This window comes from Anguilla rostrata, chromosome 13 (genome assembly GCF_018555375.3).
Source record: "Anguilla rostrata isolate EN2019 chromosome 13, ASM1855537v3, whole genome shotgun sequence".
Classification (NCBI taxonomy): domain Eukaryota; kingdom Metazoa; phylum Chordata; class Actinopteri; order Anguilliformes; family Anguillidae; genus Anguilla; species Anguilla rostrata.
The window spans coordinates 5,267,314-5,281,372 of NC_057945.1; the positions used below are offsets into that span (position 1 = coordinate 5,267,314).

Below are 14,059 nucleotides of genomic sequence, written 5' to 3' on the forward strand. Positions count from 1 at the left end.
CTCATATAGTCAGTATTATATTGCACAAATTTATTCAGCAAGATATTGACCCACGCTTATTGCAACCAAACCCAAAGTAGTACATTATTCATGACATTTTATTCTTTAACTGCGTACGATAGCCATGGCAAGCCTGTGTTCACAGAGGCAATTCATTACACAATAAAAGCATTTGTATGAAAACCACATCCCTCTTTCTCAGTGTGTAGCCTGTGTCCTTTGATGTTGTCTGGCCATAAAAAATATTGCAGTGGTATGATGTTATGCTATTATGCCCCTCAAGGGATGCTGGAACGATATGGCTGTGGCAGGGCTCGGTTTGTGAGGGAGGTTCCCACCTCAATTTGGGATGTTTGGCCCCCGTATTTGCTGCTTTCACACAAAATACTAATGAAAACATATTTTGCAGACTAGTAAGTACAAATTTCAGCAACTGACACAAAAATCAAAGTATTCCTCAACAAAATATATCATGCCATTTTCCATTTGAATTTTAATCACTCTCCCATGTGCATTTATGCATATGTTCACTGTACAAATCTTTCCAAGCAAAGTCCTACAAACAGCAATCAATACACTGGCACTTTCCCTTATGACAATACAAATATATGAATTCCTTATGAAAATAAAAATGTCTGCAACTGACCCAAAATTCAGGCAAATCTTGTAATCCCCTAATGAGTTCAGTTGCACCCAGTTCAAAGCAAACACTCACACATGTTATAAACTTTACCTAACTGGTGCAAATCTTGAACAATCAGTAGTATACATATACACTGCTATGCTACCAGGAAATTTGTGTTGCTGAAAAATAGAGCAAGAAGGGTTCAGAAGTGATTTCATTTTAAAAATATTATGAGACAAACATTGGAAAAGCATTATGTAAGCTTCTTAATTTCAAAAACCCTCTGTTAAACTGTTAAATTGTCCTTTCTCCTTTTTAATATGTAAATGTACTTCTGCAATGTAGGCTCTTAATGTATTCACACATCATATTAATACCACAATTAATGTCACATACTACTCTTATGCAATATGCTAATGTGCAGTATTTCTGTTTTAAGATCAGTTCACTGTTTCTTTCCACATCTTATATCAATTGTTTCTGCCTCTATTCAACCATGTTACTGTCCATATTTCCCAGTCCATTGTTCTTTAGTTGCTCTTCAGCATAGTTTCTCTAGCAATTCAGTTGTGAACTGCTTTCTATGAGGACACCAGATCAAGCCTGGCTTCTTTGGCATCTGTGTGTACTTTTCAGTTGATCTTTTTTTTACCAACCTTAAAGGGTAAGGACCAGATAAGGGCATCCACCAAAGATATTAGACCAATTCATTCTAGTTAGGAGGCTTTTCATTAAATTACGCTGAATTTGTTGATAGTATGGCTTCTAATTTGATTCCTAAATTGATCTCTGAATTGATTGAGTACTCCAGTTACTCACACAAAGAGGGGAGTGGCAACTAAGGCATGCTTTGCAAATGAAACGGAACTTAATTTAATTTCCTTAAATTGAAGCGGAATAAATTAAAGAAGAAAAATTCTCATAGTTGCAGTCTGATTCCAGGGATTCATGGGTTAATAGAAAGTGCATCAAGAATATTGATCAAACAGGCCTGAAATTTATGCATCCAGTGCTGCCAACTCTCTAGAGAAAAAAAAGTATTCACATCCTGCTTAGGCTATGGCTGACAGTTATTAAAAGGGGACATTGTGTCCATGTGTCCTCCATTTTGTGTTTAAAATAGCATGAGGAGACTCCTGAACGGAATATCACAAGGATGCCGTACACAAGACGGTCTCTGGTGACAAACGCAGAGAAGCAGCGATAGAGTTCTCTCCCGCCACTGTGGTTAATGAGTCAGCCTCCCTGCATCTGGGCCCCATGCAGTAAAAAAGCACAGATCAGCGATGCGTCAGAGCCCACGGGATGTGGGAGTGAGGCGTAAGCTGGGAAGCAGGTGTGAGTGGCAGGAGGTTGATGTGTGGGAGTGACAGGTGTGTGGGGGGGCGTTTAAGCAGGTGTGAGTGGCAGGTGGTTGATGTGTGGGAGTGACAGGTGTGTGGGGGGTGTGTGTGTAATCAGGTGTGAGTGGCAGGAGGTTGATGTGTGGGAGTGTCAGGTGTGTGGGGGATGTGTAAGCAGGTGTAAGTGGCAGGTGGTTGATGTGTGGGAGTGACAGGTGTGTGGGGGGTGTGTAAGCAGGTGTAAGTGGTAGGTGGTTGATGTGTGGGAGTGACAGGTGTGTGGGGGGTGTGTAAGCAGGTGTGAGTGGCAGGTGGTTGATGTGTGGGAGTGTCAGGTGTGTGGGCGAGTGTCTAAGCAGGTGCGAGTGGCAGGTGGTTGATGTGTGGGAGTGACAGGTGTGTGTAAGCAGGTGTAAGTGGCAGGTGGTTGATGTGTGGGAGTAACAGGTGTGTGAGGGGGTGTGTAAGCAGGTGTAAGTGGCAGGTGGTTGATGTGTGGGAGTGTCAGGTGTGTGGGGGGGTGTGTAAGCAGGTGAGCGGCAGGTGGTTGATGTGTGGGAGTGGCAGGTGTGTGGGGGGTGTGTAAGCAGGTATGAGTGGCAGGTGGTTGTGTGTGGAGTAACAGGTCTGCTGGGCGTGTGTAAGCAGGTGTGAGTGGCAGGTGTGGTGAGTGGGGAGTGTCAGGTGTGTGGGGGTGTGTGTAAGCAGGTGTGAGTGGTAGGTGGTTGATGTGTGGGAGTGGCAGGTGTGTGGGGGGTGTGTAAGCAGGTATGAGTGGCAGGTGGTTGATGTGTGGGAGTAACAGGTGTGTGTAAGCAGGTGTGAGTGGTAGGTGGTTGATGTGTGGGAGTGACAGGTGTGTGGGGGATGTGTAAGCAGGTGTGAGTGGTAGGTGGTTGATGTGTGGGAGTGACAGGTGTGTGGGGGATGTGTAAGCAGGTGTAAGTGGCAGGTGGTTGATGTGTGGGAGTGACAGGTGTGTGGGGTGTGTAAGCAGGTGTGAGTGGCAGGTGGTGGGATGTGTAAGCAGGTGTAAGGTGTGGGGGTGGTTGTGTAAGTGTAGTGGTTGATGGTGAGACAGGTGTGTGGGGGGTGTTAAGCAGGTGTGAGTGGTAGGTGGTTGATGTATGGGAGTGACAGGTGTGTGGGGGGTGTAAGCAGGTGTGAGTGGCAGGTGGTTGATGTGTGGGAGTGCAGGTGTTGGGTGTACAGGTGTGAGTGGCAGTGTGTGTGGGTGTGTGTTAAGCGGTGTGAGTGGAGGTGGTTGATGTGTGGGTGCAGGTGTGTGGGTGTGTGTGTACGGTGTGAGTGGCAGGAGTTGATGTGTGGGAGTGCGGTGTGTGGGGTGTGTAAGCAGGTGTAAGTGGCAGGTGGTTGATGTGTGGGAGTGACAGGTGTGTGGGGGTGTAGCGGTGTAAGTGGCAGGTGGTTGATGTGGGAGGACAGGTGGTGGGATGTGTAAGCAGGTGTGAGTGGGTGGTTGATGTGAGAGGCAGGTGTGTGGATGTGTAAGCAGGTGTAAGTGGCAGGTGGTTGATGTGTGGGAGTGACAGGTGTGTGGGGGGTGTGTAAGCAGGTGTAAGTGGCAGGTGGTTGATGTGTGGGAGTGACAGGTGTGTGGGGGGTGTGTAAGCAGGTGTGAGTGGCAGGTGGTTGTGTGTGGAGTGCAGTGTGGGGGTGTACAGGTGTGAGTGGAGGTGGTGATGTGTGGGAGGTCAGGTGTGTGGGGGTGTAAGCAGGTGTGGCAGGGGTGAGTGTGGGAGTGACAGGTGTGGGGGGTGTGTAAGCAGGTGTAGTGGCAGGTGGTTGATGTGTGGAGTGACAGGTGTGGGGTGTGTGTGTAAGCAGTGTGTGAGTGATGTTGAGGTAGTGTGTGGGGGATGTGTAAGCAGGTGTAAGTGGCAAGTGGTTGATGTGTGGGAGTGGCAGGTGTGTGAGGGGGTGTAAGCAGGTGTGAGTGGCAGGTGGTTGATGTGTGGGAGTGTCAGGTGTGTGGGCGAGTGTCTAAGCAGGTTTAAGTGGCAGGTGGTTGATGTGTGGGAGTGACAGGTGTGTGTAAGCAGGTGAGAGTGGCAGGTGGTTGTTGTGTGGGAGTGACAGGTGTGTGTAAGCAGGTGAGAGTGGCAGGTGGTTGTTGTGTGGGAGTGACAGGTGTGTGTAAGCAGGTGAGAGTGGCAGGTGGTTGTTGTGTGGGAGTGACAGGTGTGAAGGGGGTGTGTAAGGTGCACCCGGTTGCACCCCTCTGACCTGCGATCTCTTCGATGCAGCTGGCCTTCATGTCGAGCAGCACGCTGCCGTTGATGATGCAGCTGCGCAGCTCAAACAGGCTGTGCAGGGACAGCGTGGCCACATAGGGCTTGCTCCAGCGCTCCCCGCCGTCCTCCACATCCTCCTCAAACTTCAGCCACCTGCACAAGGGACAGAGCACACAGGCTGTTTGAGCCACATCCTGCACAGAGCCCACAGGCCATTAGAGTCACATCCTGCACAGAGCACACAGTCTGTTAGAATCACATCCTGCACAGAGCACACAGGCTGTTTGAGCCACATCCTGCACAGAGCCCACAGGCCATTAGAGTCACATCCTGCACAGAGCACACAGGCCATTAGAGCCACATCCTGCACAGAGCACACAGTCTGTTAGAGTCACATCCTGCACAGAGCACACAGGCCGTTAGAGTCACATCCTGCACAGAGCACACAGGCCATTAGCTCACATCCTGCACAGAGCACACAGGCCATTAGAGCCACATCCTGCACAGAGCACACAGTCTGTTAGAGTCACATCCTGCACAGAGCACACAGGCCGTTAGAGTCACATCCTGCACAGAGCACACAGGCCATTAGCTCACATCCTGCACAGAGCACACAGGCCATTAGAGTCACATCCTGCACAGAGCACACAGTCTGTTAGAATCACATCCTGCACAGAGCACACAGTCTGTTAGAATCACATCCTGCACAGAGAACACAGGCCGTTAGAGTCACATCCTGCACAGAGCACACAGGCCATTAACTCACATCCTGCACCGAGCACACAGGCTATTAGAGTCACATCCTGCACAGAGCACACAGGCTGTTAGATCACATCCTGCACAAGCACCAGGCCATTAGAGTCACATCCTGCACAGAGCACACAGCCTTAGTCACATCCTGCACAGAGCCACAGGCCATTTTGAGCTCACATCCTGCACAGAGCCACAGGCCATTAGCTCACATCCTGCACAGAGCCACAGGCCATTAGCCACATCCTGCACAGAGCACACAGTCTGTTAGAGCTCACATCCTGCACAGAGCACACAGGCCGTTAGCTCACATCCTGCACAGAGCACACAGGCCATTAGGTCACATCCTGCACAGAGCACACAGGCCTTAGAGCACATCCTGCACAGAGCACACGCGTTAGAGTCACATCCTGCACAGAGCACACAGGCCTTAGAGTCACATCCTGCACAGAGCACACAGCGCCAATTAGCTCACATCCTGCCAGAGCACACAGGCCATTAGAGTCACACTCCTGCACAGAGCACACAGTCTTTAGAATCACATCGCACAGGCAAGCGTCGTTAGATCACACCTGCACAGAGAACACAGGCCGTTAGAGTCACATCCTGCACAGAGCACACAGGCCATTAACTCACATCCTGCACCGAGCACACAGGCTATTAGAGTCACATCCTGCACAGAGCACACAGGCTGTTAGAATCACATCCTGCACAGAGCACTCAGGCCATTAGAGTCACATCCTGCACAGAGCACACAGGCCGTTAGAGTCACATCCTGCACAGAGCACACAGGCCGTTAGAGTCACATCCTGCACAGAGCACACAGGCCATTAACTCACATCCTGCACAGAGCACACAGGCCATTAGAGTCACATCCTGCACAGAGTACACAGGCCATTAGCTCACATCCTGCACAGAGCCCACAGGCCATTAGCTCACATCCTGCACAGAGCACACAGGCTGTTAGAGTCACATCCTGCACAGAGCACACAGGCCGTTAGAGTCACATCCTGCACAGAGTACACAGGCCATTAGCTCACATCCTGCACAGAGCCCACAGGCCATTAGCTCACATCCTGCACAGAGTACACAGGCCATTAGCTCACATCCTGCACAGAGCCCACAGGCCATTAGCTCACATCCTGCACAGAGCACACAGGCCATTAACTCACATCCTGCACAGAGCACACAGGCCATTAGCTCACATCCTGCACAGAGCACACAGGCTGTTAGAGTCACATCCTGCACAGAGCACACAGGCCGTTAGAGTCACATCCTGCACAGAGTACACCGGCCATTAACTCACATCCTGCACAGAGCACACAGGTCATTAGAGCCACATCCTGCACAGAGCACTCAAGCTGTTAGAGACACACAGGCTGTTCATGGTGAACTCGGCCAAAATCAAACATCCGAACACAGCGCCATATATTAAAGTGCGTGCACTTTTTCTCGTTGCGGCTTCAAAGTGTTCGTTTAGTGACAGTCTACGACAGGGGAGAGCGCAGATTCAGATTCTCCACCAAACACAGAAAACAACAGCGGTTTGATAAAGTAGCATGAACTTCGACCGCAGACAGTTCTGTGACTGGGACAGATGGACGCCCACGATTTCAAAGTCACTTGAGTTCCTTTAGCCCCACAAAAAAAGAAAAAGAAGAAAGCAGGCTTGTCGCAGTGCCAAGACAGGTGTATTACTGGCACACTGCCAAGACTAGTACTTCGAAACTGCAATTCAAAATGTAGTGAAAGTAAAAAAATAAAAATAAATACATAAAAGTGCATCAGCGGAGCTTCAACGTTGACGTAATTAAATGATATAAGCACAATATGTTCACATAGTGCTCAATACCATCAGGTATAGCCAGTTCTCCTCAGCTGTGAATAATAAAATAATTTTTATTTGCAATGCAAATCTGTGCATGCTTTATCAACATTATGTAAAACTGTGGATACATGTACTCTTAACTCGTCCACTCTTTGCGGCTATAACAACCTCCACTCTTCTGGGAAGGCTTTATACTAAATGCTGGAGCATTGCTGCAGGCATTTGCTTCCATTAAGCCAGAAGAACATTAGTGTGGTTGGGCACTGATTGGCAGTTGGCTTTCCAATTGATCCCAAATGTTTTGCATGGGGTTGAGGGGCTCTGTGCAGGCCAGGTCATGTTCTTCCACACCGTTCTTGACAAAACCATTTTTACATGGATCTTGCTGTGTTCTCGGGGGCATTGTCATGCTGCGACAGGAAAGGACCTTCCCAAAACTGATATGATTTTAGCCATTTTTGTCTTGGCTAAAATTAACGGAGAAGGCATGACTAAAATATGACTAAAACTAAAATGCATTTAAGTCAAAAAGTCTAAGACCATGACTAAATCAACAACTGGTGGCAAAAACCAACACTGATGGCTCAAGAATAAAATTATGAATGTCTCTGAGTAGCCTTGGAGTCAAGTGTGTGTCTATTTGCATGTGTGGCCAGCTTTCACTTATCTGGTCAGCTTTTGCGCACCTGGCTATCTTTTGCTTACCTAGCTAGTTTTGGCTCTCCTGGCTAGTTCTGGCTAGTTCTGGCTCACCTGCCTAGTTTTGGCTCACCTGGCTAGTTTTGGCTCTCCTGGCTAGTTCTAGCTAGTTCTGGCACACCAGCCTAGTTTTGGCTCTCCTGGCTAGTTCTGGCTAGTTCTGGCTCACCTGCCTAGTTTTGGCTCACCTGGCTAGTTTTGGCTCTCCTGGCTAGTTCTGGCTAGTTTTGGCTCACCTGGCTAGTTTTGGCTCACATACCTAATTTTGCCTCACCTGGCTAGTTCTGGCTAACATTCCTAGTTTTTGCTCACCTGGCTAGTTCTGGCTCACCTGGCTAGTTCTGGCTCACCTGCCTAGTTTTGGCTCACATGGCTAGTTTTGGCTCTCCTGGCTATTCTGGCTAGTTTTGGCTCACCTGGCTAGTTTTGGCTCACATACCTAATTTTGGCTCACCTGCCTATTTTTGGCTCACGTTCCTAGTTTTTGCTCACCTGGCTAGTTCTGGCTCACCTGGCTAGTTCTGGCTCACCGGCCTAGTTTTGGCTCTCCTGGCCAGTTCTGGCTAGTTTTGGCTCACCTGGCTAGTTCTGGCTCACCTGCCTAGTTTTGGCTCTCCTGGCCAGTTCTGGCTAGTTTTGGCTCACCTGGCTAGTTCTGGCTCACCTGCCTAGTTCTGGCTCACCTGCCTAGTTTTGGCTCACATGGCTAGTTTTGGCTCTCCTGGCCAGTTCTGGCTAGTTCTGGCTCACATGCCTAGTTCTGGCTCACCTGGCTAGTTCTGGCTCACCTGGCTAGTTCTGGCCAACCTGCCTAGTTTTGGCTCACCTGGCCGTCTCCTTCCACTCAGCATCCTTGTCCTCCTTCACGCAGATCTCGTCCAGCTCAGTGAAGAGGTCATGGGCCGCATGCTCCTCATCCTCCTCTGTGCCCAGGATGAACTGCACTCGCTGGGACGGTGTGTCTGACAGGAGGAGCGAGGGATTCACCCCACACGAACGAGAGGAATAAAGGAGCAGAGGTGGACAGATAGAAGGAGAGGTGAATGACAAAGAAGAGATTAAGACAGGTGAAGTAGAGGGAAGTAGAGGAGATGGGGACATCCAGAAAATATGACAAGATGGAGGACAGACAGAGATGGGGAGAGGAGAAGGAACAAGGAAATGCACATTAAAGAGGATAGAGAGAGGGAACAGAGATTAGATTAGAAACATTCCTTTTGCTTTCCAACATGCTGATCCTGAAAAAAACACCTGACCTCTTCTTTCTGACCTCATGCGACTTCTTCATTTGTTGTTTTCTGAACTTTCTTACAGCTTTGGCCCTGTCTTGGCCAGGTCTCACTAGTAAAAGAGGTTTTAATCTCAACATGAATTCCTAGTCAAAAAAAGGTTTAATAACAAACATAATAATAACTATTATCCTATAATATAATAACTATAAACAGGAGGCACTGGATCCCTCTTGAGAGTTAAGCTCTGACTTTTATTTCTCTCTCTCATTCTGCTCAGGGCCAAATGACATTGCCATTTTAGCAAGTTCCGGGATTTAATTTAACCACATAAAGTGCTAGAGCTCGTTCCTGCAAAGAGAATGTAATTAGTGGACGTGTCAATGCTCGCCCAAGGCAAGAAGCCACACTAGGATCCACAGTGCCAGTCAGATAGCACAAATCCCATTCGATCTAGGCTAAGGTATTGACCAGCCTTTAGCTTACCAATGGCCAGCCCAGGCGTCCTCTAATAAAAACAGGATGACTCTGAATAACCCCCCCCCCCCCACTACTCAGCTGGGAACATTTAATTGATCAGGAAAAAAAAAACAACGAAATGAATCAATCCAACAACGAAAGCACAGCAACAGACGACTGGAGTTCAACAGAGCCAAAGAGGATGGCGCAAAGTAACCACCTCCTTCTCCCAACGCCCTCACCACGAATACACAAAATAGAAAGTCAACAACCAGTTAAATGAGCACAAGCTGTCCATTCTCACCCCAGTTTAATAGGCTAATGAAAACCCCTTATGTTAGGTGAGCATCCTGGCACAGAACGGCTGTCGCACACAAACCATGTGGGCCCTACACTATAATGGTGGTGGTCGGAAAGCTAGGCCCACTCCAACACACAGGCTGAGTATCAGCCATCACAATGTCAGTTCTACCACAAAAGCAGCCATCTTCCATGATTCCAACAATCAATTACCGCACTCAACCAAGGAATAAACAGATAAACAGACAAACCTGGAATAATTCAACTTCAAGCCTCAAAGAAACCAATTACCCACAGAGGCCTATTATCACCAAACTTTTTTAAACCACTGCTTATCATATGGCCTTAAATTTAGCTGAGCTGAGCAATTCACATGCCCCCCTCACGGATCCTCTATGACCTTCCCTTCCTGAGTCCCAAAATCAAATCACTACTCCTTTATAATGACCCTTACGTGTGCACTGCCACCACAAATAAAGGATATAAAGATGTCAGCCAAATTTCTGAAGCACTGGGCTATCCCGTCCTGTCAAAGAGCAATCACTCAATTCACTCACACTCACAACAAACAATGACACATTGACAACAATGGCTGTTGATGGTTTGATTTGATGGTTCAAATACAACTGCTGAACATGTGAGTGGAATGTGATAGGTAGATCTGCATGTCAGTCTCACTGTGGGCTGCAATGTGATAGGTGGATCTGCATGTCAGTCTCACTGTGGGCTGTAATGTGATAGGTGGGTTCTCACCATGCGGCTGGGAGTTAGTCACACTGTGGGCTGCAATGTGATAGGTGGGTTCTCACCATGCGGCTGGGAGTTAGTCACACTGTGGGCTGCAATGTGATAGGTAGATCTGCATGTCAGTCTCACTGTGGGCTGTGATGTGATAGGTGGGTTCTCACAATGTGACTGGGTGTCAGTCTCGCTGTGGGCTGCAGTGTGATAGGTGGATCTGCATGTCAGTCTCGCTGTGGGCTGCGATGTGATAGGTGGGTTCTCACCATGCGACTGGGTGTCAGTCTCGCTGTGGGCTGCAGCTGCGCCCCCTTCCTCCTGGGCCACGCCCCCTCGCGTGCGATCGCGCTTGCGGTGCCGGGACCCGTGGGGGCGGTGGTGCCGATGGCTCTGCCGGCCCAGGGGCATGCGCACGCCCACGAAAAGAGTCCTGTGTCCTGAAAGAGAGCCGAATCGGGAGAGGAATGCCTTCGACCCACACATGGAGGGCAGTGTACCAGCCGTGGGTCACAGCCAGGTAATGTGTCACAGCTCAGCTCCGCATAACAGCAGTAATAACCTGCCAAATACTGCATGACATTTATTTTTTAAACTGTACAAATGGACATGTGGACCGAGTACTGAGAAAACCTAACATTTCAGAATTCATTGGTGATGGGGCTGAGAAAAATAAAAGCAACAGCCATGGTTACACTCCTGCAAGCACCCCCCCCCCCCCCCTCATGATTTCTGAGTGGAATGTGGAAGTTTACATCCACAATCCAAGACACAACTGGTACTCCACTGAAGTGAAAATCCCACTGAAGCAAAGATACTGCCAAAAATAAAGAATAACGAAAATTTTATGGATAGGGAAATTCCAAAGAACCGTAATGCCTTTCATTATTGAACGAAGTGGCCTAAATTTGCCCAACATCCAGATGTGCTACTGGGCAGCTCAGACATGGGCAGTCAGGGTCTGTCAGACTGGCCTCTCCCTTCCCTCCAGCATGGAGGATAACTGAGGAGTGTCAGCTATTTAATATGTTACTGGCTTTATATATGCCGAAACATATATACCTACAGTATGTGCAAATCCTTGCACTGACTAAAACACCCTTAAATAAGTCCAATATAGAATTTACAGAACAGGGGCTGAAAATAGGTGGAATATATGCAAGGAAAGACACCCTTACCTTAACTAAGGTAGTTAAATGTACATCAGTTACACAAATTTCTGTGCTAGAGATAGATTCTCAACTGGAAAATTCAAATCAGGAAAATATGACTGTGGCTTATCTTTGAAGCAAGTCCTTGGTGGAAAGCGTTGCCACACTCGTTAATCAATGAAAATGAATGGAAGCAGGTTGAGACCAATGATCAGTTTAAAGGGAAACTTTCTGCCCCATTTATTTTCAACTCAGCAACCGCCACTGTCAGGAAATAAGCTCATCAGTGAAATCTGGTGATGTAGTAGTGCATGGTTGAGAAAATACTTGCAGACACTGTGGCCAGCAGGACCTGGAGTTGAGCAGCACTGGTATTTCTCTGAAGGGGGCTAAAGTAAATAGGGTTAAATGTATGGGTCTGCAATTGAATGGGTGTGGGTTTTTTAATTCCTGGTATTCTGGTTTAAGGAAAAAGATGGCAAGCGCATACTGATAAAGATTTGGCTAAGTGTGTCGAAACGCAGAATCTAATGCGCTGTCTAACGGGATGCCTTTGGGGAGCAGACTGAGGTACTCTGATCTTAACACACCGGGCAGTGATTAGATTAGCGTTGGGTTATAGAGGCCAGCAGAATTAAAGCAGGGGAAGCTGGATGTGATGTAGGCTTCAGTGCTACGAGTATGCTCTGCGGCTTCCAGGACACCGCGGATAGCGGCCTTACAGGAAGAACTTGGGCGGAAGCCTGTCGGACTGAGAAAAATGAAACTAGAGCTGAGATACTGAGCAAACTTCCTTCATGCTGTTAGTAGTTAATTTTATAATACTAAAATATTTTGAGCATCAGTGCCCTTCAGTTCAGATTTTCCCGCTCTAGATGGTCCAACGTTTTTACATTCTTTACAATAACAAGAGCTGTAACTTGGACGAAAATATGAAAATTTTAGCATCTGTGTGTAAAGGTCAGTCAGTAATAATTTGGAAAATCTGGAAAAGGCAAAAATGCTTGCGCTACCCTTTGATAGGTTTGAACAATTAAGTTCCTTCCTGTGTCTCAACTTCATCTGAACACACATTCCCACACTCACACTCTGTAACTGCTTCCCATTGTTAGAGGCAAATGGCAACAAATAGAGTTCAATCGCTGTTTGTAAGAACATACAATAGCCACAGATCAAAGGGGTATCACCGGCAGCAGGCCATTTGGGTGTCCCCGGGAAGTCTGTTGGAATGTACATTCCTTCCTGGGAACGTTTACACATGGCAATAACCACACCTCGCTTGTGGCTGCCTCGTTGAGATTCGTACGGAACGCTTGTTGTGGCACCGTGGCGAGTCTCCCTTTGCGCATTAAAAACTTTTCAATTGGAAAGTGGTCCTCAGTGTGTTACTTCAACCTTCCCAACTTGGTTCCACACGGGAGAAGATTCCCAACACCTTCAAGCAAGTCCCTGGTGGAAATGACACAACTTTCTCTTTAATCAATGAAAGTGCTAGCAAGCAGTGCGTAATTTGAGATGTTTCTCTCTGGCCGGTGCTACAGATGGCTAAAAGACTTTCCCGATGGGACTGTACTCACCCAAATAAGAAATATAAAATATAAGAAATAGGTTTTGCCATAAGATGAAGTTATTGCCTTATTTACCTATCAGAAGTCACCTCTGCATAGAGTAAGATTTCTTAAAGATGGATAAATACAATCTGCCAGAGAGTTCCAGAATTTGTAATATTTTTTCCATATTCCTACAGGAACGTGCTTCCAAATACTGCATGTTCAAACCTTTTTATAATCTGTGTAACAACAAGAGAGCTGTTACTTGGAAGAAATTATGACAATTTTTGCATCCGTGAGTAAAGGTCAATCCGTAATAATTTACAAGAGCAGAGACCTACTTGTGTTAACTAAAATTAGACTAACAATATTCAAACGAATAAAATGTGATTATTTAGTCAAACGACTATGGGCTCTGTTTTGCGGAATCACTGTCACACGGTGCATGGGTGCGTGGTGCACTGGCCGTGGCCTGTGATTGGTGGTATTTTCAGGACCAGAGATGAGCAGCGCACAGCGTAAACAGGGCGTGGTTATACTGAATAGGCAATACATGTTCAAGCTGATTTTAAAATTTCCACCAGTAAGATACGCTTATGTAGACTCAATTATGTTGGTAAAAACTAATACATAAATAAATCTGTAATGATTGTTACTTGTTTCCCTCAAATTTTTGTGTTGATATTGTCAGATATGTAGTGCTTAGATTATGGCCTTAGAGAGGGAAACTGTGAAATTGATACAATAGTATATTGTTTCTGTGGCCTCACAGTCACAAGCATCAAAGCAAATGTGATTGGGGTAATATAAATCCACTGATAACCTAGTCTAGGCAGACAATCTATGGGTCTCACCTCCTCACCTCCTCAGAAGAGACAAACCAAAAGACACAGGACACCATATCGGGGGTCGGAGACCCTGCATAGCTACATGCCTAATATTTCCCTTTCCCATTTCCTCTTTAAGTTTGAATGCAATCTTTCGGTAGGCCAGTCCTTAGTCATATTAGTCTGACCCCCCTTCCCTTCTCTCCTGCACCTTAACTCAGCATCACCCAATCAGGGCAAACATCCTCAAGCCATGCTGGTTAAGATATTTAAGAGAGCCATACGAAAAAAGATTGTTGTTGTGT

General features: G+C 47.2%; 1 protein-coding gene across 2 annotated transcripts in view; it reads right to left on the bottom strand.

The window, feature by feature from the left end:
• Positions 1-14,059, bottom strand: part of slc4a8 (solute carrier family 4 member 8) — a 68,170-nt gene that overhangs the window by 36,415 nt on the left and 17,696 nt on the right. For both annotated transcript variants that reach the window (XM_064305816.1, XM_064305815.1), the window contains exons 3-5: positions 10,496-10,666; positions 8,327-8,462; positions 4,216-4,376 (exon numbers count right to left, since the gene is read on the bottom strand). In XM_064305816.1, coding sequence (XP_064161886.1) covers positions 4,216-4,376; positions 8,327-8,462; positions 10,496-10,666 — 468 coding nt within the window. The remainder of the gene's footprint in view (positions 1-4,215; positions 4,377-8,326; positions 8,463-10,495; positions 10,667-14,059) is intronic.